Genomic DNA, 24936 nt, shown 5'->3' with positions numbered 1-24936 from the left:
CGGCTGGAGACAGCGAGCGAGAGACTGCAGGTGAGAGAAGGGACGGCGACGCGCTGCTCGAGCGACGCCCTCAGACGATAGGTCGCGAGCCCTGGCTGCAGGGGACCTAGGAACAGGCCAGCCAACCAGAGGAAGCCTTTCTCCGTACTCTCGCTACCATTGGACGAGGCGTGGCGGATGTTGGTGTGAGGCGTTGGAAGCCAGGTGGAAGACGGTTAGCCCACGCAGCAACAACAAGCTCCTTTGCTTTGGTTAAGTATTGAAGCCCTTCGGACTCCTTTGAAGTCTTTTGTTACTGCTGCCTGTGCCCAATGTTACAAAGAATCAATGAGAAAGAAAATATGGGATCTTTGCCTTCAGGGGTTGAGCGTTTCTTTTCGCTCACTTCCTGCTTGTTTGGAGCCAATCAGGAGCTGTGTGGATGGTGGTGCGCGTGCTGCCAGGTCTTTTTTAGCCAAGGACGTTTGTGGGTACCAGGCGGGCTGAGCCTTTTAGTTCGCTCTTGTTTCCGGTGTCTCTGCGGTAAGGGTCGTGGTGGTGTTTGTTTTTCGTGAATTCGCCAATTGAGCTCTCCTTGTTTGCTCTGCGCTCCAGGGCGCCGTGGGGAGTACGAACGGCTCTTCTCGCTGCCTTTTGAAGCTGTTAGTTCAGCGCCTCCACAGGGGTGTTTCGTTTATTCGGTGTCCGAGTTAAAAGAAAAAAAGCCTGTACTAACGTTTTGCTGTTTTTTGTGTACGACGCAATGACGGGATCGGTCTTAAGCGTGCGTTTTGTGTTTCAACACGTTGTTTTTATTAGAATGAAACAGGTGGGAAATCAGGAGACGAAAGGCAAACTTTGGTTCCAAACCAGGCAACTTTATTGCTAGCAAGTGAACAGCACCGAGTAGCCTCGGGACACTGTGTGTCATAAATCATCTGACACTTACATTTATACTTCCCTACTGGGCCTGCACATTTGGCCCCTTACACGTCACAACTATCATGCGCAGTAAACATTTGTAGTTCTTACAGTACAAAATTGTAGTCCCAGTACGTACACACGTCATAACACTGAAATGATACTGGCAAGAAAAACGAAACTCAGCAGCTTATTCTGTATACACACAATGCTCCTTTCTAGCACAGGAGATAAGGTGCGGCTCAGGAATGCAGGGGGGTGTCAGCACCCTCCAAGGTCGCCTATTCAGATGGCGTTGCTACGTGCAAGCTGGTCTTGTATAGGCCTTGCAAACTACTGTTACAAGCTATATATCTAATAGCCCTGCATTCTGTCTGTACATTAGTAAGCAGCAAACTTGTCTTGTTAGTAAACAATAAAACTGGATAAGGCACAAATGTCCAGTGCAGTAATAAGGTGTGGCCAAATAGCCAAAAGCAGAGGTAGAGTGCATAAGTAAAAGTCCATCAGTAGGCACAAAACATGAGGTTGTCCTGTTGCTCAGTAGTATTCAGGTAGTACCGGCGTTCCACTCCTTCATTCCCCCCTTTTGATACTTGAACATCCATTCTGGTGGAGAGTATCACCTCCACGAACCCTAAAAAGGAAAGAAAGGACAAGGATAGTTAGCGAGGGAGGCAACAAGCGAGCCCTAAGCCCTTGCGCAGCCGTTGGTTGCTTCGCCGGGGTTGAGACGGAGGGCCCCTAGTGGAATCCCCCCCCCTTTGTAGCCGGTCTTTTGCTGGCACAAGGGTGATGGCCCATTGAGTGACTCAAGGGGTTCAAAGTGCACATCAGCCACAAGGTGCTTCATCGTCAGCTTCATCAGACTGGGGAATGGGGGAGTACATCTGGAGAGCCATAAGTTGGGCAGCAGCACGGCGGTCAGCGATGCTTTCCATGGTGGAGCGGAGACACCTGAAAACTAAGGGGAGAGACAAAGGTATTATTAGGCAAGACAGCAAGAACAGGCCACCCATGACGAGGAGGCCTTGCAGGCTTCCGGAAGTTGGGAGCCAGCTGGTGAGGGATGAAGTCCAATCCCACGCACTGTTCCAGGTCTGGACGGGGACGTGGGCCAGTTTAACCATCCGGTCAGTTATGTCCTTGATGACATGGCTCTGGTCATCAATCTGTAAGCAGCAATTACTGAGGTTAAACTTGCCACACACCCCGCCCTCCTGGGCTAAGAGGTAGTCGAGAGCCAAGCGATTTTGGTAGACGGCGGTAATGAGCTTAGTGTTCTGTCGAGCTAGGATATTGAGGGCCAGGGCCGAATCGTTAGTAAGGATTTCGAGTACGGCCTGTAGGCGAATAATGCGATTCAGCATGTAGATAGGGGTGCGGTACCCCCATGTACCATCTTCAGCCCACGTGGCCGGTCCATAGTAGTGAATGATGCGTTCAGGCGGCCACTCATTGTCTTTCCAGTCTCCAATTTGGACTTTGGGCTTGATGATTGGGAAAGACCGTTTTCGTCGGGTAGGGTTAACAGGCCCCTTTTCCACGTATAGGGGAATACCCAAAGTTTCGCCGACTTGTATGGGCAGAAGGAAAAAACTAGGTCGGACCGTGCCCAAGAGGCAGGTACCGTACCAGCGGGTCGGGAGTTGTTCATAGGCCCTGCGTCCGCAGATATAGTAGTAGCCCGCCGGGGCTACCCACTTGAGGGAGGCGTTCCCTCCGTATGTCCATGTCGTGTTCAAGGTGGGTTCTGTCCAGATAGGCTCCGGGGCGGGCAGGTTGTCCGTTTGCCACCAGGTCGTCCGGCTGCCATTATAGTGAAGAACCCCCGTACACGCAGAGTCTCCCACTGGTACAGAGTAACGCTTCGATGGCGCTCGACTAGCGCAGAGGGTACCTATGATATTTGTTCTCAGGGCCCATTCGTACGGCTTCGGCCGTTGGGGAAAGGTAATGTTAGTGGTGTTGAGTGCATCCCATGTGTGTTGTCGGATCTCTCTCGCTTCCCAGGGCCATTGTTCACCCATGTCGGTACCTCCACAGACGAAACAGTTGGCAATCCCGAGGGAGAGGGCGATGTTTTCAGCCAAATTGAGGAACATATTTCGGGCTTCTGGGGAAATGGGGAATTTAGTCTCGGTCTGCTCAGCACGAGCAATTTCATCAAATACGTCTTGGTAACCGACAACAGTAGTCTGGTAGTGCGTAGGAGGCTTCGTTTCGAGACTCTGATATATGGTAATATATGTCAACGGATCCATTCCTCCGCCGTCAATGCCGAGGCCCCACGTTCCTCTCCAGGGCATGTCGTGTCCTCGGATGGGCCAGTCTAGGGACACATAGTTACCAGAACCTCGACGAAATTCGCCCAGGCCGGCGCATCCGGCATATCCTCCTCCCGTATAAGCACATACTCGGTCCCAGCCCGAGGCTCGAGTGTCGCCGGCGCATGGGAGCCACACCCACGGGGAGCAGCATCTCATGTCTGGACTGAAGGGGCAGACATACTTGTGGTCCTTAACGTATGCCTCTCGCCAACTCTGGCTACCACACTTGCGAGACCAAGGGTGCTTGTCCATGGCGGCACAGACGTCGAAGGTGAGGGTTGCCACAGTTTGGATGCCACCGACAAGGATACGAGTGGAATTAATGTAATACAGAATGCCATCTCCCTCGACTCCCGGAGGTCCGGCCACATACGCAGGGAGTCCTACGCTGAGGGTGACATTGTAGTATCTCGGTTTGGTAGGGCTGTGGCAGATAGTGAGATTTCCTTGGAGGCATCTGTGGAACTGTTGGAGGCCATTCGGAGTGATGAGGGCACAAGTCGGGAGAAACTGGCAATCGCCTTCCGGGGGCTGCGTCTGGTGAATGAGGGTAGTGACTAGGTGATATCCTCCCTCTATACGGTGGCGCACGAGGCGCAAACATTCAGTACAGTTCTGGCTCAAGGGGTAATAGCTCGGGACTGAGCAAAGGAGGAGTAGTAGGCTCAGCATCATATATGCGGTGGAAGGTATCCGAGCCTTTGCAGCAAGAAGATGATAAGGCCCACGATTATGGCTGCGATAAAGAGAGAGCCAAAAACGCAGTGGGTCCAGAAACTGAGTTCCTGTCGCTGGGCAGGCATGAATCTGGTGGTTCACGTCTTTCTTAGAGTCAGCCGTAATGGATCGTCAGGATGTTGGTGCGCAGTCCAACGCTTCAAGGTGCTGTTAGTGGGAGCAGCAGGCTTCAATCGGGTCCAATGTATCCACACTGGGCTTCCTGCAATTTTAACAGCGGTGGAGGTCGTTAGGAGAACAAGGGAGGGCCCCTTCCATTTTGGCTTTAGGCAGTCAGATTCATCCCACTCTTTTACCCAGACCTCGTCTCCCACCCTGAACCTGTGCGTAGGATTGGTGAGGACCAAGGGAGCTACTCTTTCAGTGTACTGCTGGATGTCTTGCACTACCTGGTGTAAGGCTCTCATCTGTTTTACTAAGGAACTCTCACCCTGTATCTGCAAGGAGTCGGGAAAGGAGGGTAGTGGTGGTGGCCTAGCGTACATCATCTCGTAAGGAGTAAGGCCGGTAGCCTTGGGGGTACACCTAAGATGCAGCAAGGCCAGTGGAAGCAGGTCGGGCCATTTGGCTTTTGCTTCTTGGCATAGCTTGGCTAGCTGGTTCTTCAGGGATCGGTTAGCCCTCTCCACTACTCCACTGCTTTGGGGTCTCCAGGCACAATGCAACTTCCAGTCGAGACCCAGCCTTGTACTGAGTTGTTGTGTTACTTCACTAGCGAAGGCGGGGCCGTTGTCAGAGTTTATTTGCTTGGGGAGGCCGTATCTGGGTAGGATTTGATGAAGCAGTAGGGAGGTGACTTCTTTAGCCATTTCCGTTCTAGTGGGCTGGGCTTCAATCCATCCGGTGTAGGTACACACGGCGACGAGGATGGCTTTGTAGCCGCGCGCCGGGGGCATGTGTGTGAAGTCAATCTGGCACACGTGGAAAGGGCTGGTTCCTCGGAGAACATGTCCTGGCATAGGGCCGGGCCCCGTTCGAGGGTTGTTCCGGGCACAAGTCGCGCAGCGGCTGGAAGCGTTTTTGGTCCACAGGGATAGTTTGTTGATGTAGTAGGTCTTCTCAAGTAAGCGCCCCAGAGCGTCCCTTCCCAGGTGTGTGCGGTCGTGAGCCTCCTTGGCCACCGTCCAGGCCAAGGCTTCGGGTATCCATATGCGCCCATCCTGTAGTATCCACCAGCCATTGCGTGACTGTAGACCCTCTTGTTGGGCCCATTCCGTTTCTTGGGGGGTGTAAATAGGGGTCTCCGTAGGGAGCTGGACGACGAGTACGGGGTCAGGAGGGTGAGAGGAGTAGGGGAGCTGACTTGCCCTTTTTGCAGCGTCGTCTGCCCGCTGATTTCCCCGGGCGATAGGGTCTGTTCTTCCAGTGTGGGCCCTGCAGTGCATCACAGCCACCTTCTTCGGCTTCCATACCGACTCGAGTAATTGGCAGATCTCAGCGGCATTTGCAAGTCCTTTCCCTTCTGCTGTCAAAAATCCCCTCTCCTTGTACAAGGCTCCGTGCACCTGGAGGGTGAGGAAAGCGTATTTGGAGTCGGTGTAAATGTTAACAACTTTTCCTTCAGCCCACAGGAGGGCTCTGGTGAGGGCGATTAGCTCCGCTTTCTGGGCTGATGTTCCGGGTGTCAGAGCCATAGCCTCGATCACATGGTCCTCAGACACCACCGCATAGCCAGCTCTTCGAATTCCCTCTATCACCTGGCTGCTTCCATCGGTAAAAAGGGTGATGCCCCCCTGCCAGGGCTGATCCTTCAGGTCAGGTCTGCTCGAGTGCACAGTAGCCATTACCTCTTCACAGTCGTGGAGTGGTGGTTCAGGGGCCGGAAGGAGGGTGGCAGGATTGAGGTTGGTCGTGTCCAGGATCCGCACCTCCGGATTTTCGCACAGGAGGGCTTGGTATTTGACCAATCGGGAGTTGGTCATCCATCTGGGTCCGTGGCTCTCGAGTAGGCCGCGGATGGTGTGGGGTGTGGTCACAAAAAGTGTTTGGCCGAACGTGAGTTTATTGGCCTCGTGTATCAGGAGACAAGCAGCCGCAATGCTTCGTAGGCAGCCCGGCCATCCTCGTGCCACGTTGTCCATGCTCTTGGAGAGGTATGCTACAGGGCGTTGCCAGGTACCGACCAGTTGGGTAAGGACTCCAAGTGCCAATCCCTTCTTTTCGTCGATGAACAAGTAGAACGGCTTAGTCACATCTGGCAGTCCGAGCGCTGGTGGGGCCACAAGGGCCTCCTTGAGGTCCTGAAGGGCTTTCAGTTCGTGTTTCTCCCACTGGAGATTTTGGCCCTCGAGTTCAGGTCCTTTCAGTTTGGCGTACAAACTGTGGGTCAGGATGGCAAAATTGATGATCCAAATGTGGCAATATCCAGCGGCTCCGAGGAGTGCCCGTAGTTCCTTCTTATTTGCAGGAGTGGGTTGGTTGCGGATGGCTTGGGTCCGGGGGATACCGAGCCTTCGGGTGCCTTCTCGGAGGCGAAACCCCAGATACTCGACTTCGATCTCGCATATCTGTGCCTTCTTGCGACTGGCCCGGTACCCCTGGGCTTCCAGGGTTTTCAAGAGGTAAAGGGTGGCTTCTGCACAGTCCGTGTACGTCTCACGGGCCACCAACAGGTCATCCACGTATTGGACGACCGGCCCGTACTCGTCTTGGTACGTTTTCAGGTCCTGGGCAAGCTGGTCACCAAAGAGGGTGGGGGAGTTCTTGAACCCCTGAGGAAGCCGGGTCCATGTATATTGCTGCTTGGTTCCCGTCTGTAAGTCTTCCCACGTGAAGGCAAACAACTTTTGGCTATCGACAGCAAGAGGGATGGAAAAGAAGGCGTCCTTCAAATCAATGACACTGTACCACTTGGTCTGAGATGGCACTTGGGCTAGGATGGAGTATGGATTTGGTACGAGGGCAACTATGTCGGCTACCTGGTTGTTGACTTTCCTCAGGTCCTGGACGGGTCTGTACTCGGATGTTCCTGGTTTCTTAACGGGCAACAATGGGGTGTTCCATGCGGATCTGATTGGTTTAAGGACTCCCTGTTGAAGGAGTTTCTGTAGATGTGTGTGCATACTATGCCGGGCTGCATAGGGGATGTGGTATTGTCCTTGGTTGACAACTTGAGCATTTGGTTTGAGCTCAATCCAGATGGGGATAGCGTTTACGGCCAGTCCGCCGGGGTTCAATTCCGCCCATACATCAGGCACTCCATCCATTATGGCCCGCCTCTGCTGGGCGAAAGGGGTGTTCTGGTCGTAACGGCAGTCGCCGGGTCCTACAGTTGGGGGAACGTGTAGTCTCCATTCTTCTCTTACTGGACAGATAAGTGTTACTGGCCGATCTTCAAAGCGAGCTTCCACTTCACCCGTAGTCTTGAACTTCAGGGTGGCCTGGAGCTTACAGAGTAGGTCTCGACCAATCAAGGGGACCGGGCATCCAGGGATGTGTATGAACTGATGGGACACCATCGTCCCTCCGATCTGGACTTGGCGCTCTTTGAGGAGGGGAGCCGCAAGGGATTTCCCGGAGGCTCCCACAATTGGTATAGTTTCTTTCGTGGCTGGGGCTATGGCAGTGGTGATAACAGATCGCTGGGCCCCTGTGTCTAGTAAGGCCTTCATAGATTCTGTCCCCACCCGAATTTCCACCAGAGGGTCAGTGGGGACTTTGCCCTCCCGGTTTCTTCATGCTGTGCCGTCTCGGGTAGCGTCCACAGCCATCTGCCATTCCCTCCGGTCATCCCGTCCTCTCTCTCTTCGGCCCCTTCCCCGGCCTCGCCTAGGGGCCCCCGTGCGGTCGCCGGTCTCCTCCTCTCTCTGCCGGTCCCATGATTCCTCTTCTCTCGGGTTGTCCCGTATCTCCTCTGGACAATCAGCCCACCAGTGTCCTTCTTGTCGACAATTTGCACACTGGTTACGCCCTATGGGGGACCGCGTTCCTCTTGTTCTCCTGCCCCTCCCCTTTGGTCTAGACCTCATTCGTTCTTCCAGCACCGTAGCCAATACATCTGCCTTCTCCCGCATCCGTCTGGTCGATTCCTTCCGGGCCTCCACCTTCTCCTCCTGGTCGCGATATCCGAATACGCGATCAGCTATAGCTTTCAGTTGGCTTAGGCTCATCCCTTCGAACCCCTCCGTTCTCTGTAGCTTTCTTCGTATATCCGGTGCTGACTGGCTAACAAAACTCATAACCACGGTTGGGAGGTTCTTAGGGTCCTCGGGATTTATCGGGCTGTGCCTCCTAAATGCTTCCATAAGTCGTTCAAGGAAGTCCCCTGGACTCTCCTCCTTTTGTTGGACTACACTGTGGATTTTTCCCATGTTGGTAACCTTCTGCTTCCCCTTCTTTAAGGCGGCCAGGTACGCCTGTTGGTATCGGCGGATAAAGGTTTGGCCTTCGGCGGTTCGGTAATCCCACGTGGGGGCAGCGATGGGTGCCTCTGTTTCTAGTAGGTTCTGTAAATTGGCATGGGCCGGATTCGCATCCCGGATGGCTTGCTCCATATTTTGTTGTAAAAGTCGGCGTTCTTCAGAGGTCAGGATGTGGGCGCTCAACTGCCTAAGGTCGGCCCAAGTTGGATTGTAGCTGTATATAATGCCTTCCACCAGCTCTATCAGCTGCTCGGGTTTCTGGTCGTAGGACGGCCCATGGAATTTCCAGTTATACAAATCGGCACTTGAGAAGGGAACGTGGCTATAGACGGTTGATTCGATGGGCTGGCCCCCCCCTTCCGCCGGGTTAGGGGTATAGGTGGTGGACTGTCGAACTGGGAATAAGTGGGAGGTTCCCTCTTTTCGGCTGGACGGAAGGGCCTGTTGCGGACTCGATTGGGGGAACCGAGTAATGTTCTTCACCACCCGTTTACTCTTCCGTGTGGTTGCGGGGCCAGGTGACTCAGGTGAAGCTGGGCGGGACGTCTCCCCGGCATCCGACTCTGACCCGGAAGTCTCGGCATCAGCGGGGCCTTCTGCTAGGCCCGTAAGGTCAGGGTACATAGGAGCATAGGGCGGCGGCGCGATGTCGTCTTCGTATGCTTCCGCCGTAGCAAGTATCGGGGCTTTTGGAGGCTTCTTCTCGGCCAAACCCTGAACTTTCCCTGTGGTTTTCTTTGGGGGTTTTTTTCTAGAAAGTGTGTTGGTAGCACTGGGCGTAGTTCCTGCTTTCACCCTGGTAGCAGGGGGCGTGGTCTCAGTGGCTTCAGTGCTAGGGGCGGTAGGCCGTATGGGGGCGGTCCCTGCGGCCTTCGGGACGGCAGCGGTTGCCGAGCTTTGGAGAGCGAAGGCGTGGGTCGGCAGGGTTCTAAGTTTGGTTTTCCGGCCTTTTCTCTGCTTTACCAACATAAGGGCGGCCTTTTCTACCTTCCGTTGGGCCCAGGCCGGCGGATCCCGGACTACGTCCAACCACGCTTCTATGTATGGAATGTCCTCGGGACAGCCTGGGTTTCCCTCAATTATAACAATATTCATGACCGCCGCCACTTTTTCATACTCGAATGACCCTTCCGGGGGCCATCCAGCAATTCCTAGCCCTGGCCACATAAATTGACATCTCTGTATCATCCCGGCCCTGCTACATTTATCGAGGTCGAACACTTCGCTAAAGTGTTCCGTCATTAAATCTAACGGTGAAGACCCACCCCCGCCCATCCTAACCTGAGTGCCAAAGGACAGGTGACGGACAAAGGGGGAAAGGGGAGGTGGAGGAGTAAGGGGTCTCGTTCCACCAGACACAGAAGGGTCAACACTCGGCCTGACCAGGACGCGGTCGCCCGGCCTGGAACTGCAAGCCCACTCACACACTTTCATACGCCACAAGAAACCCCCCCGTTCGTTCGCCGCTCGGTTTCGTCGCCGGAGCCTAGTGAGTTTCGGGACCTAGTCGGATACCAATAGTCCGTATTAGTCACTGGCTAAAAGAGGGTGATCACGCCTCTTCTTCGGTCCTTACTGGGCCGGTCACTACGTAGAGTATACTCGCCTGTCCGCCGGGGTCGCAGGCCGCGCCGTCGTGCGCTTCTCCCTGAAATGGAAAAAGGTGCCTTGTCGGAACCACACAGCCCCCTCTACAGTCAGGCGGAGTGGATCGGCCCTCCTCCGGGAGATGGACGCTGAAATCAGCGGTGGCCACTCACCACCTCCTCAGGTGGGAATCGATGACCCGATCCGACTGCAGTGGGGGAGGGGAAGAATATAATCCGATTCCCCTTTCTACTTCTGTCCCATCTGGGTCGCCAATGAAACAGGTGGGAAATCAGGAGACGAAAGGCAAACTTTGGTTCCAAACCAGGCAACTTTATTGCTAGCAAGTGAACAGCACCGAGTAGCCTCGGGACACTGTGTGTCATAAATCATCTGACACTTACATTTATACTTCCCTACTGGGCCTGCGCATTTGGCCCCTTACACGTCACAACTATCATGCGCAGTAAACATTTGTAGTTCTTACAGTACAAAATTGTAGTCCCAGTACGTACACACGTCATAACACTGAAATGATACTGGCAAGAAAAACGAAACTCAGCAGCTTATTCTGTATACACACAATGCTCCTTTCTAGCACAGGAGATAAGGTGCGGCTCAGGAATGCAGGGGGGTGTCAGCACCCTCCAAGGTCGCCTATTCAGATGGCGTTGCTACGTGCAAGCTGGTCTTGTATAGGCCTTGCAAACTACTGTTACAAGCTATATATCTAATAGCCCTGCATTCTGTCTGTACATTAGTAAGCAGCAAACTTGTCTTGTTAGTAAACAATAAAACTGGATAAGGCACAAATGTCCAGTGCAGTAATAAGGTGTGGCCAAATAGCCAAAAGCAGAGGTAGAGTGCATAAGTAAAAGTCCATCAGTAGGCACAAAACATGAGGTTGTCCTGTTGCTCAGTAGTATTCAGGTAGTACCGGCGTTCCACTCCTTCAAGAACGGCCATACTGGATCAGACCAATGGTCCACCTAGCTCAGTATCCTGCTTCTAAGCCAAGTCACAAGTACCTGGCAGAAACCTAATTGGTACTAACATTCTATGTAGAACCGCAAAGAGTAGCAAGATTCTGGAATCCCAAAGAGTACCAAGGTTCCATGCACAATCTCAAAGAGTAACAAGGTTCCATGCAGAATCTCAAAGAATAGCAAGATTCCGGAATCCCAAACAGTAACAAGGTTCCATGCACAATCTCAAAGAGTAGCAAGATTCTGGAATCCCAAAGAGTACCAAGGTTCCATGCATAATCTCAGAGTAGCAAGATTCTGGAATCCCAAAGAGTACCAAGGTTCCATGCACAATCTCAAAGAGTAACAAGGTTCCATGCACAATCTCAAAGAATAGCAAGATTCTGGAATCCCAAACAGTAACAAGGTTCCATGCACAATCTCAAAGAGTAACAAGGTTCCATGCAGAATCTCAAAGAATAGCAAGATTCCGGAATCCCAAACAGTAACAAGGTTCCATGCACAATCTCAAAGAGTAGCAAGATTCTGGAATCCCAAAGAGCAACAAGGTTCCATGCATAATCTCAGAGTAGCAAGATTCTGGAATCCCAAAGAGTACCAAGGTTCCATGCACAATCTCAAAGAGTAACAAGGTTCCATGCACAATCTCAAAGAATAGCAAGATTCTGGAATCCCAAACAGTAACAAGGTTCCATGCACAATCTCAAAGAGTAACAAGGTTCCATGCAGAATCTCAAAGAATAGCAAGATTCCGGAATCCCAAACAGTAACAAGGTTCCATGCACAATCTCAAAGAGTAACAAGGTTCCATGCAGAATCTCAAAGAATAGCAAGATTCTGGAATCCCAAAGAGTACCAAGGTTCCATGCACAATCTGAGTAGCAACATTACGGAATCCCAAAGAGTAACAAGGTTCCATGCACAATCTCAAAGAGTAACAAGGTTCCATGCAGAATCTCAAAGAATAGCAAGATTCTGGAATCCCAAAGAGTACTAAGGTTCCATGCACAATCTGAGTAGCAACATTACGGAATCCCAAAGAGTAACAAGGTTCCATGCAGAATCTGAAACAGTAGCAAGATTCTGGAATCCCAAAGAGTAACAAGGTTCCATGCAGAATCTGAAAGAGTAGCAAGATTCTGGAATCCCAAAGAGTACCAAGGTTCCATGCACAATCTCAAAGAGTAACAAGGTTCCATGCAGAATCTCAAAGAATAGCAAGATTCTGGAATCCCAAAGAGTACCAAGGTTCCATGCACAATCTGAGTAGCAACATTACGGAATCCCAAAGAGTAACAAGGTTCCATGCAGAATCTCAAAGAGTAGCAAGATTCTGGAATCCCAAAGAGTACCAAGGTTCCATGCACAATCTGAGTAGCAACATTACGGAATCCCAAAGAGTAACAAGGTTCCATGCAGAATCTCAAAGAGTAGCAAGATTCTGGAATCCCAAAGAGTACCAAGGTTCCATGCACAATCTGAGTAGCAACATTACGGAATCCCAAAGAGTAAAAAGGTTCCATGCAGAATCTCAAAGAATAGCAAGATTCTGGAATCCCAAAGAGTACCAAGGTTCCATGCAGAATCTCAAAGAATAGCAAGATTCTGGAATCCCAAAGAGTACCAAGGTTCCATGCAGAATCTCAAAGAATAGCAAGATTCCGGAATCCCAAAGAGTACCAAGGTTCCATGCAGAATCTCAAAGAATAGCAAGATTCCGGAATCCCAAAGAGTAACAAGGTTCCATGCAGAATCTGAAAGAATAGCAAGATTCCGGAATCCCAAAGAGTAACAAGGTTCCATGCAGAATCTGAAAGAGTAGCAAGATTCCGGAATCACAGAGTAACAAGGTTCCATGCAGAATCTGAAAGAGTAGCAAGATTCTGGAATCACAGAGTAACAAGGTTCCATGCAGAATCTGAGTAGCAACATTCCAGAATCTCAAAGAGTAACAAGGTTCCATGCAGAATCTCAAAGAGTAGTAACATTCCGGAATCACAAAGAGTAATAAGGTTCCATGCAGAATTTCAAAGAATAGCAAGATTCTGGAATCCCAAAGAGTACCAAGGTTCCATGCAGAATCTGAGTAGCAACATTACGGAATCCCAAAGAGTAACAAGGTTCCATGCAGAATCTCAAAGAGTAGCAAGATTCCGGAATCCCAAAGAGTAACAAGGTTCCATGCAGAATCTGAAAGAGTAGCAAGATTCCGGAATCACAGAGTAACAAGGTTCCATGCAGAATCTGAAAGAGTAGCAAGATTCTGGAATCCCAAAGAGTAACAAGGTTACATGCAGAATCTTAGAGTAGCAAGATTCCGGAATCTCAGAGTAGCAACATTCCGGAATCCCAAAGAGTAACAAGGTTCCATGCAGAATCTCAAAGAATAGCAATATTCCAGATTCCCAAAGAGTAGCAACATTCCATGCTACCAATCCCAGGGCAAGCAGTGGCTACCCCCATGTCTATCTCGTAACACTATGGACTCTTCCAGGAATTTGTCCAAAACTTTTTAAAACCCAGATACATTGACAGCTGTTACCACATGACAGCAGATTCCAGAGCTTAACTATTAGTTATTTCCTCCAGTTTGTATTAAAAGTATTTCCATGTAATTTCATTCAGTGTTTCCTGGTCTTTGTAATTTTTGAAAGAGCTATTCATTCTAGGATTTTGCAGACCTGAATCGTATCGCCTTTTACCTGTTGTCTTTTAGAAGCTGAAGAGCCTTAACGTTTTTAGGCTCTCATATGGGAGGTGTTCCACCCCCGTTAACATTTTGGTTGCCCTTCTTTGAACCTTTTCTAATTGCACCATCCCAAGCCACTGATGCAAAAAAACCATGTGCACTCAAGGTACTTGTGACCTGACGGAACTTGCGTTTCTTGAAGAGATGATGGTTTCGCAAAACAGTGTTTTGGCAGGCCACAAGATCCGTGATGAATTTGTCCTGCTGTCGGCAAACCCTTCAACTTTATCTGTCTCGGTTACACCTCCAAAGACAGGAATATTATACTACTTTGATCTCTTAAGGTCTCTAACTGTCTGAAGAAACTTTAACCTGGTGTCTCAGCTCTCCTCCCTAAATTGTTCTCGTGGCCAGACTGTCCTTTTTTGACACTTCTGACTTTGCTCTTAAATAGTTTTCTTCCTTCTTGTCGGGCCGCTACTATTCTGTTTTCCCTCCTGCACTCTAATTCTTTTTCTTGCAGCCTCAACTGTGGTGTGTAGCACAAGGCTGTCTGCTCTCCCCCCGTCTGTACATTTTTCTCAGCCCCCTGGTGTCGCTCATTCAGTGTTTTCTGTCAAGTTCTACATTTATATCCTTGTTTCTGCGCAAAACCTATCCAACCCTGACCTATCTGTGCTCCAGTCCTGTTTGGATGCTATCAATTCATATCGCCTTGTACCAAACCCTTCCAAGGCTGTTACACTGCGGGTTACTGGTTAGCCTTCGGGCCCCTATGTTGGCTGCTAATAAATCTCCCCTAACAGTTGTGTCTACCCTGAAATATTTGAGTGTGACCATTTGATTCCCAACTTTCTTTTCCCCTGCATCTCCTCTTTAGTTAGTTCCGGTTTCTTTTCACTTTGCTGCATCTACTCCCTCTGTAGTTACCTTGATGAGTCCTCCTGTGCTACCTTCTAGTGTTCCCTGGTGTTGACTACTATAACACTTACACTGGTCTCCCGAAATATCTTCAGACGGTCCAGAACACTTATGTTCAGGTGCTTGCATACAGGTCTGCTCATGTTTCACATTTGCTGGCTCATTTTCATTGGCTTTTTCTTCGTTTTTGTGTACAGTTCAAAATTCTCACCCTTACCCATAAGTCCACTCCAGGAATCCCCTCTTTATCTTTTTGATAAAATCTACGGAAAGAACCAAAACATATAAAATCCACACTCACTGTTCAGTTATACATCAACACATCCACTTATGAATTCTCAATCCTGAAATCTCACCACACTCATACCTTTAATCACAGAAAATGTATACCATAGGTTTTTTGTTATTATATATTGTCCTCAGACCCTCTAGTTTCCCGTTGTTTTCCTTCCAATGTTATTTTCCATTGATATATTCCTTAACAATACTTTGATTTTGTCTCGTATAACTCTTCACAATGTAATCCATTATCGAATTGTAACAAACTGTATTTCCATAATTCATAATGTATTGTAAGCCACACTGAGCCCGCAAAAAGGTGGAAAAATGTGGGATACAAATGCAATAAATAAAATAAATAAAAATCTATCCACACTTATTTACTTCCTACACACTGTCTTGTACTGTGCTCATCCTTGGCCTCCCGTCTTTCCCTTCACACAGTTTGCCTTTCCCGCCTGAAGTCGACTTGGAGCTCACCATTTTTTAATCTTTTTTTTTAATTTTTGGATTGTACCCCTACTTTATGGAACGCTCTCCCTGTTGAACTTAAAACAGAACAATCTCTTATCCGCATTCTTGCACTCTTGAAAACTTGTTTGCCTTGGCTTTCAGCGTCCTCAGCCTCTGAGTGGCTCAGCTGCAGACTTCCTTTTCCCGCCTTTTCCTCTATCCTATGTTTGATGTAGCTCCTTTCTTTTCTGTTTCGGTTTGATTGTACACCGCCTGTTTGACGTTTGAAAGGCAGTATATCAAATACCTAATAAGCTAAACTGTTGCATTGAGAAGCAAAACTTATGCATAAGCCATATGCTAAATATTAGTGCATACTGTAACACAGGGTTTCTGCATGAGCCTCGGTCTCAGACAAAAGGTCTTGCCGAGAAGGACATTTGACGCATTATCTCAGAAGCTGTGGAACTTCAGCACCGTGTCCCAGAATAGGATCTGCAGTGATGGAAAACAGCAATTCACTTCCCTCTAATATTTGCAAGGGGCTTAATTTGAAAGTGCAACATTTTGAAGTAGGGGCAGCAAGCACTTGTCAAGGTTTCAGTGAAACACAATGTCCTTTCTCCACAAGGGAAATTTTCCTGCTTAACCTGAAGTATTTAGGTGAAGAGGTTATAATGATACTTGGGGAAAGAATGTTTGCTTTACTGGGCTAATGTCATGTTAATTGTATTTGCTCTGTTGCAAGTTTTAGAGCAAATAAAAAGCTTATACTTGAAATTGCAGGAGGGAGCTTAGAACACTGGTTCGATCATAGTTTTTAAGTAAGAAAGAGGAGTTAATGACCAGCTCAGTGGAAGTGCTGTGCGCTGTAGTACAGAGGACACGGGTTTGATTTCCAGGCTTAGGTGTTTACTCTTAGTTGAGTCAGGCCACGGCACTCGGTCCCAGGCTGGTGCATGGACCCCGTTGAGGATTGACACGGCAGTGCATGGGCTTGGTGAATTGGAAGGGGTTGATGACTTGCCTTTATGAAATGGAAATTCAGCAGTTTAGGCAAAAAAAAAAAAAAAAATCCCCCAATTGCAAATGAAGGTTCATGCTACCAGCGCTCAGCCGTGGTTCAGATGGAGCAAGAAATGTGAGAGAGTAAGATTTATTAGTTGAACTGCTCCAAGTTATAGAGTCAGGACTCGTACTTTTCTTGGTTCTCTGGAAGTGAGGCTATGCAAGCCCCATGTCCTTTCAGATCATTTTGGCGCCGATCTGTTTTATCGGTGCAGAAGTAGTGCTTTCATTCTGGTGACAATGCAGAAAACTTGCCGAATGGTTTTCACACTTCTGCTGAAGGTTTGCAATGCAGAAAGTGTTTCAGTGAAGAAACCCTGACCACGCTGTGCATTAAAATGAAGGCAAAGCTATCCTACAGTGTGCAGAACAACAACAAAAAAATTGTTACGCATGGCTAATGTAGAATTGCATGGCGACAGAAATTTCACCATGTTCCCATATCCTCCTATACCTGCTAAAATCCATTATATCCCCACCCCTTACCCACAGGAGCCAACGTTAACTTGCTTGTAGCCCTCTGTTTCCACAGCCTCCTGTGGGTTTTTTTTTTTTTTTTGGATAGTATTCACTATTCAACCAAGGTGTGTTCCAAGTCTCAGTCTAGTGTTGCCTCTCTGGGCATTTCAAACCTCATTCTGGCACCTCAGTAGACTCTCTGTACGTTCCGAGTCTCATCGTAGCTTTACCAGAGATTTTGATTACTCTCCCACAAGAATCCCGTGGCAGTTTCTTTCATCCCTGTGGGAATCCCATGGCCCCCATTCCTTTGCAGCATTCAAGTTGACAGGAGTCTCTCTCCCTTCCTCCCCCCCAACCCAATCACCCTGGATGACCAGTATTGGCACCCTCTCTCCTTCCCTGAAAGAATCTCCCGACTAAAACCCCCTCCCCCTTCCCCACTCCACCCACACTTCAAAGTATTTCCCTGGTAGTCTAGTGGCCTGCCCGAGTTTAGAAATTTTTTTTTTAATGTCTAATGGCACCCTTCCAGCCACCCTTCATACCTTCATGGGAGGCAGGAGCAATGCCATCTTGAAAAATGGTGACACCCTACCCCACGCAGTACCTGTCTACCATGTAAGGGATTTTTTTTCTTATATGGTAGGCCCTGCCTGGTGCATCTACAGCTTTAATTTGAATAGCATGATTTCTTCTCACCTCTTTGGAAATGTGAAAAGCTGTTAGGAATCCAACCATGAACGTGTATGTCCTTACATTAGCTGTGCAGGAGTTCTCCAGCTGCCAGTGGAGGGTGGTGCTTCAGTATTCTGTTTTCAGTCACTAGAAACGGGCAGATTACCTGGAGTCTGGCAAAGCTTGCCTGTCCCTTACTGTTGAAAATGTGGTGGTGAAACAGCACCCCCCACTGGCAGGGCTGTAGGTGGACTCCTGCACAGCTTAGAGGGAACAGTGGTTCTTAACTTTCTAAAGTACTAAGACTTGTAAAACTACGGGATGAGGACCGTTTTGGCTGAAATTTAAAACCTGTAAAACAGGTCCCATTTTAACACCTGAAAATTCACATAACCCAGACAACGATGAAAACAAATACAGTAATACCTCGGTTTTCATTGACTTCGGTTATCATGTTTCGGTTTTCGTCGTCTTTTTTTTTTTTCTGCGAAAAATTTGTCTCGGATTTCGTCGGCGTGCCCACATGACCTCGCTGCTAATTTTGCGAAACCAAAAGGGCGACCCACGCGTTCTGCTCATTGTGGCGTTGTTTCTCGTTATGTGAGCATCACCCCGCGCGTCTAGCCAAACAATTCCATATGGAAATAAGTGCCTCGGATTTCGCCGATTGTTTTCGGACGGATTATCGATGAAAACCGAGGTATCACTGTATAGCAGAGCCCCCCTTCCATTATTTCCTAACACATGCCCAAAGCGGAAGAGATGGCAACTATAGGAGCCAACTTTTCAAAATCATTTGGGGGGTGCTAAACTCAATGGAAATTACCAGTTACCCTCCCTGGACAGAGTCGAGGAGTCTGATCGATATTGGGGGTGCACAGCACTCGGTGCCGGAGCCTGTGGTAGCAACAGTAGCAGTAGTTAAAGCCAGGCCTGTGAGGCATTGTGCACTTAACAGGTACCAACCCTCTGCCTAGGAAGGTGCAGGGAAGTTAACTGGTTCACAGCCTCCCATGCTGACCTTCCATTACTAGTGCAAGTCAAAGAAGGAGGAGAGAGAGGCATGAGCCCAGTTTCTGGAATCCCATTTGGAGAACCACTGCTGTGTAATGTTCAAGGGGAAGATAAATACCCTGCCATCTAGACCCACTGTGGACACAATGATGTAACAGTGTTAAACCCCCCTGTCAGACTGGTTTTATTTGAATAGACCTGCATAGGAAAGAGAAGAAATGGCAGAAGGAGGGATATGATTGAGGTTTATAAAATCCTGAGTGGTGTAAAACGGGTAGAAATGAATCGATTTTTCACTTTCAAAAAGTACAAAGACCAGGGGACACTCGATGAAATTACATGGAAATACTTTTAAAACAAATAGGTGGAAGTATTTTTTTTTTTCACTCAAAGGATAGTCAAGCTCTGGAACTTGTTGCCGGAGGATGTGGTAACAGCGGTTAGCGTATCTGGGTTTATGAGTTTAAAAAAGGTTTGGACAAGTTTCTGGAGGAAAAGTCCATAATTTCTTACTCAGATAGACAAGGGGGAAGCCACTACTTGCCCTGGGATTGGTAGCATGGAATGTTGCTACCAATTAGGTTTCTGCTAGATGCTTTTGACCTGGTTGGAAGTAGTATACTGGGCTAGATGGACCATTGGTCTGACCCTGTATGGCTATTCTAGTGGAGGAGTAGCCTAGTGGTTAGTGCAGTGGACTTTGATTCTGGGGAACTGAGTTTGATTCCCACTGCAGCTCCTTGTGACTCTGGGCAAGTCACTTAACCCTCCATTGCCCCTGGTACAAAATAAGTACCTGAATATATGTAAACCACTTTGAATCGAGTTGTAAAAACCTCAGAAAGGCGGTATATCAAGTCCCATTTCCCTTTCCCTTATGACATCACAATATCAGAAGTATCGGGCAATCAAGCCATTGTGACATCACTGATGAGGTTGGCTCTTATTGGTGGAATGAGTGGAGGAGTAGCCTAGTGGTTAGTGCAGTGGACTTTGATTCTGGGGAACTGAGTTTGATTCCCACTGCAGCTCCTTGTGACTCTGGGCACAAAACAGACTGTAGCCTAGTGGTTAATGCAGTGGACTTTGATTCTGGGGAACTGGGTTCGATTCCCACTGCAGCTCCTTGTGACTCTGGGTAAGTCACTTAACCCTCCATTGCCCCTGGTACAAAATAAGTACCTGAATATATGTAAACCACTTTGAATGTAGTTGCAAAAAACCTCAGAAAGGTGATATATCAAAGTCCCATTTCCCTTCCCCTTCCTTATTGCTGAAAACACATTTAGAATTGTAAAGCATGGTAGGGCAATATATAATTTTATATAAGATGTGTTACGATGAAATGTGTTTTCCTTTGGGCAGGAAGATCTGAGCAGAACTTTTTTTGAGTTACGTCTCGACATTGACAGGACATCTAAGATTTCTCCAAAGAGGGCAACACCACTGTTTGTTTTTTTTTATAATTTTACCTTTGATTCTTTATCAATGAAAAGGTTATGTAGACAAAAGCTGAAAACTGGATTTCTCTTGAGTACACAGCATGAGAAACTTTCACTTTATATTATTTTATGACTCACTTGTTTTGCTTTAGAGTTTCTCTTGAGCAGATACGGAGGTGGGTGTGAAGCCTAAACAGAGATTCATATCTTATGAACTGTTTTTTTTTGTTACATTTGTACCCTGCGCTTTCCCATTCATGGCAGGCTCAATGCGGCTTACATGGGGCAATGGAGGGTTAAGTGACTTGCCCAGAGTCACAAGGAGCTGCCTGTGCCTGAAGTGGGAATCAAACTCAGTTCCTCAGTTCCCCAGGACCAAAGTCCACCACCCTAACCACTAGGCCACTCCTCCACTGTTGCTACTATTTGAGATTCTACATGGAATGTTGCTATTCCACTAGCAACATTCCATGTAGAAGTTGGCCCTTGCAGATCACCAATGTGGCCGCGCAGGCTTCTGCTTCTGTGAGTCTGACGTCCTGCACGTACGTGCAGGATGTCAGACTCACAGAAACAGAAGCCTGCGCAGCCTTCTACATGGAATGTTGCTAGTGGAATAGCAACATTCCATGTAGAATCTCCAATAGTAGCAACAGAATCTCAATAGTAGCAACATTCCATGTAGAATCTCCAATAGTAGCAACAGAATCTTAATAGTAGCAACATTCCATGTAGAATCTCCAATAGTAGCAACAGAATCTCAATAGTAGCAACATTCCATGTAGAATCTCCAATAGTATCTATTTTATTTTTGTTACATTTGTACCCTGCGCTTTCCCACTCATGGCAGGCTCAATGCGGCTTACATGGGGCAATGGAGGGTTAAGTGACTTGCCCAGAGTCACAAGGAGCTGCCTGTGCCTGAAGTGGGAATCCAACTCAATTCCTCAGGACCAAAGTCCACCACCCTAACCACTAGGTCACTCCTCCACTCTGTTCTCTCTCATACCTATTCTTCTATGTATTGAGTAGATGTTTGCAAAGTTCTAAATATAAATGTGGTTAATTTTATAGAGGTGAAGTTGATTGTGATGTGAATTCTTTTTCTTTATCCTCAGGCTGTCCTGGTAGCATTCAATGGTGCTGTTTGATAAGCAGTTGGGAGGTCTCCTCCTCCATGTAGGTAGAGCAATGGCCCAACGACACCTAAGGTAACTCAATAGGCACCGAGTATGATCATGCAAATGCAGTTTTGGATGGGACAGAAAGATTTCTGTATCCCATATTCCCCTCTTCTGAAAACTCTTCACTTGTTGGCTAAATAACACGAGGAAGCTTGAATTGCATTTGCTGTAGTATCTGTCTTGTGATGGGGCCATGGGTGCATCTGTGTGTTCTGTAGGAGGACTCTGTGGGGCCCTTTTACTAAGGTGCGCCGAGATATGGGCAGCGCTAGTGTAGGCACACGTTTTGGGCATGCGCAGATCCATTTTTCGGCGTATCTGTGAAAAAAAAAAAAGGCCTTTTTGCCGAAAATGGGACGTGCGGCAAAATAAATATCGGCTCGCATCCATTTTGAGTTTGAGACCTTATCGCCAGCCACTGACTTAGCGGTAAGGTCTCACACGTTAACCGTGCGGTAATTGTCTACGCTCATAGAATGGCGATTACCGCCTGGTTTCTGCCGCGCTCCAGCAAAAAAGAATGCTTTTGCGGCTCGTAGTGGACCCGCGTCAAAAATGAAATTACTGCAGGGGCAACGCAGTAACTCGAAATTGATGCACTTTGGGTACGTTGTAAACTCCCTCCTTCCACAGCCGGGCTGGGTCACCTTCCCCTCCGAGCTCAGCACTCTACTTTCAGCCACAGCCGAGGAACATCTCCACAATGCCAGTTGAGGAAAAGAATCCCTTTTATTTCAGTCCACATTCACAATTCATGAACAAGTTTAGGTACACCCCCTCCACAGTCTCAGCCTGGGAAAGCAGGCCCAGTACTAAGAGTCCTGTGCCCCTGTAAGCAATGGACAAGCAATTTTGGGGAAGAAAGAGAAGCCTGTCCATTGCTTACAGGAGGGCACAGGACAGGCTTCTCTTTGTTCCCCAAAATAAACACTTTTACCTCCTGTTATATCAGTCCTTAGTCCTCTGCAATAACAGCTCAATGCTGTCCTCCCCCAGCCAGGAACCTGGGTCCTCAACAAACAACCCTGTGCCCTCCCACTCACACTGCCCTTTTCTTTATGCCAAAGTCACTTATCTGAACTCCTCCACCTCTATACATTCCTCTCCATAGGGTGTATCAGCAGGTAGATTTGCCTCACTCGCCTCCCAGTCCTCCTTCCTCTCCTCCTTCTCCTCGTCTTCCTCTCTTCTCTTCAAAGACTCCAGAAAAGCCGGTGGCAGGAATTATGTATTGATTCCTAAGCCAGGGGAACTGATTTCCCTGGTTCATGCGCCCCCTTCTGGTAAGCACTGCCTCTCCATTCCCCTCACTACTGCTGCTTCCGGCTCCTGGAAGGGGAATCCGACCCGGGGTTTGGCTTCCACCCCCTCTCTTACTGAATTCTGGGTATGGTAGTTGTGGCTCCATTAGCTTCGAGGGGAGTTCCCAGGGTCTCATTCGATTACAGCGCGTAGGCGCCTATGCTGCTTAGTGAAAGGGCCCCAATGTGTGTCCATGAAGCTTGTACTGCTGCAGCCCATGTTAAACCTGCTCTGTGACCTGACCATATGTTCATGTGTGTGAGACTCCTACTGCTGCCGCCTTTGCTATGGACTTTGTAGGTGTGGATGAAGCTTATTCCACTGCCGCCCACGCTGTACCACCTACTCTGTGGTGGGACTGTGTGTGTGAAGGTCGCACCACTTCCGCTCACGTTATACCACTTGCTCTGCGGTGGGACTGTCTGTCTCACGTACTTGTGTGCTGTACAAGAAGATATTTCAAGTATGAAACATGCCATGTCTATAATGCTTCATTTAGTAAAGTAGCTGGAAGAAGAAAATACATTTTCAGTTTTACAAACTGGTTCTTGCTATGTAAAATCTTTCTCTCGCATGGAAAAAAATGGAGATCGTATTGGTGGGTAGAATGCTTTGTAGCTGACTTTTTATGCATGGCTTAGGTGACCTATAACCTAATCTTGCATTCATTTTCCAGGATTTCTGAAATCTTTTCATTCTCGTGTCTTCTAGCATTACCGGGTCCTGCAGCGCAATCCAAAAAATGACTCGGGTACGAGTGGTTGACAACAGTGCCCTGGGGAACACTGCTTACCACCGGCCACCCCGCTGTATCCACGTCTATAACAAAACGGGAGTGGGCAAAGTGGGGGACAAGATTCTGCTGGCCATCAAAGGAGAGAAGAAAAAGGCTCTTATTGTGGGTCACAGGATGCCTGGCCCCAGCATGACTCCCAGGTTCGATTCGAACAACGTGGTTCTGATAGAAGATAATGGGAACCCAACTGGAACGCGAATAAAGATTCCCATCCCGACCATCCTACGATCAAAGGAGGGAGAATACTCCAAAGTGTTAGCTATTGCTCAGAGGTTTGTCTAATAGCCAGAGAGGGTGGGATATTTTTCTTAAGAGTCTACAGTGACTGCTTCATTCCTTGTATCTAGCTGGCCAGTGCCTGCCCTGTACAGCATAGAGTCGGTCCTTAAGAGCTCAAGGATTCCTAGAGCAGTAATACTTATTAAACTTTATTTTATTGTTTCTATACAAATACAAGACTGATACTAAGAACAATGACATGACGTACTGTGGTTCTTCGGTATATTGCTAAAGTGCATTCAAAACATCCAACAACCCAATATCCCCACCATCCCAAAAGAAAGTGACAGTGTGCAGTGTAAAATAGAAAAGCAGAATAAACAAAAAGTGTAATCCCCAAACAAAGCTGCAGATATTAGTCGTCCACGCCCAGCCTAGTTTTCCTGTTCTAGCAGAGAGCTGTCTGTTTTGACATCAGATATACATAGCTTAATGTGTCTCATACTCTTGCCAGGTCTGGCACAGGTGCATTTTCTGAGCCATTTTTAATGGCCGTCGGGGACTTTGAGGCACCTTCACAGTCTGGCAGGTATCATTGGTGCACATAAAATCCTACTATATAAATGGAGTGACTGACGTGCCACGCATGCGCAGAACAGCGCACCTGTTCTGCGCATGTGCGGCATGTCACAGATCTATCCCGAGTCCCGACATTACAGGCAGTAACAGTGGCACGTAGAGGCACGACCAGCGGATCAACGGCGGTCTGTAACAAACGCCCAACCCACCTGCCTGGTCCGTCATTGCCACCCAGCTATTCTCCTCTGTCCCCTGCCCCCTCCCCCCCCCCCCCCCCCCCCCAGGCACCCACTGAGTCTCCGTCGCTCCTTTGAAAGCCCTGCCCGTCTGTAGCCTTCCCTTCCAGGTCGTTCCCTCAGAGTCCTGCCCTCGCAGAAAGAGGAAATGACGTCAGAAGACGGGACTCAGAGGGAACGAACTCGAAGGGAAGGCTACAGACGGGCAGGGTTTCAAAGGAGCGACAGAGAATCGGTGGGTGCCTGGAGGGTGGGGGCAGGGTACAGAGGAGAATCGCTGGGTGGCTACAGGCGGGGAAGTGTACAGAGGAGAATCGCTGGGTAGCTGGAGGGGAGACAGGAGAATCACTGGGTGGCTACAGGGGGGGCACACACACTGAGGCTTATTTTCAAAGCACTTAGCCTCCCAAAGTTCCATAGAAACCTATGGAACTTAGCCTCCCAAAGTGCTTTGAAAATATGCCTCACTGTCTCTCAACTCACTCTCACACTCTGTCTTTCACACAGACGCACACACACACTCACACATATACACACTCTTAACTCACTCACACTCTCTTGCACACAGACGCATACAAACCCACTTTGTCTCACACATACACACTCTCAATCTCTTCCTTAACTCACTTTCACACAGACGCGCACACATTCTCTGTCTCTCTCGCACACTCACTCTCACTCTCTTTACATTTCAGAAATAAAACATGTTGACCAT

At 48.5% G+C, this 24936-nt stretch overlaps 1 protein-coding gene across 2 annotated transcripts; it reads left to right on the top strand.

The window, feature by feature from the left end:
- Positions 1–2: 2 nt before the first annotated feature.
- MRPL14 (mitochondrial ribosomal protein L14) lies at positions 3–23664 on the top strand. Of its 2 annotated transcripts, none has more exons than XM_030195742.1 (3): positions 3–252; positions 21024–21116; positions 23103–23664. In XM_030195742.1, the coding sequence occupies exons 2-3, from the start codon at positions 21043–21045 to the stop codon at positions 23467–23469; spliced, it is 441 nt and encodes a 146-aa protein (XP_030051602.1). In that variant the 5' UTR covers positions 3–252; positions 21024–21042; the 3' UTR covers positions 23470–23664. The 2 variants fall into 2 exon arrangements, with proteins under 2 accessions (XP_030051602.1, XP_030051601.1); XM_030195741.1 differs by lacking the exon at positions 3–252 and adding an exon at positions 410–522.
- The last annotated feature ends 1272 nt before the right edge of the window (positions 23665–24936 follow it).

Source organism: Microcaecilia unicolor, chromosome 3, assembly GCF_901765095.1.
Source record: "Microcaecilia unicolor chromosome 3, aMicUni1.1, whole genome shotgun sequence".
Classification (NCBI taxonomy): Eukaryota; Metazoa; Chordata; class Amphibia; order Gymnophiona; family Siphonopidae; genus Microcaecilia; species Microcaecilia unicolor.
This window is presented reverse-complemented; position numbering and strand designations above follow the sequence as displayed.

What these genes read in the sequence shown, in the direction of transcription:
- MRPL14 (XM_030195742.1), top strand. Translation starts at nt 21,043, where the DNA reads ATGGTGCTGTTTGATAAGCAGTTGGGAGGTCTCCTCCTCCATGTAGGT. An exon ending in ATGGCCCAACGACACCTAAG is followed by an intron (nt 21,117 to 23,102) that starts GTAACTCAATAG and finishes CGTGTCTTCTAG; the next exon opens with CATTACCGGGTCCTGCAGCG.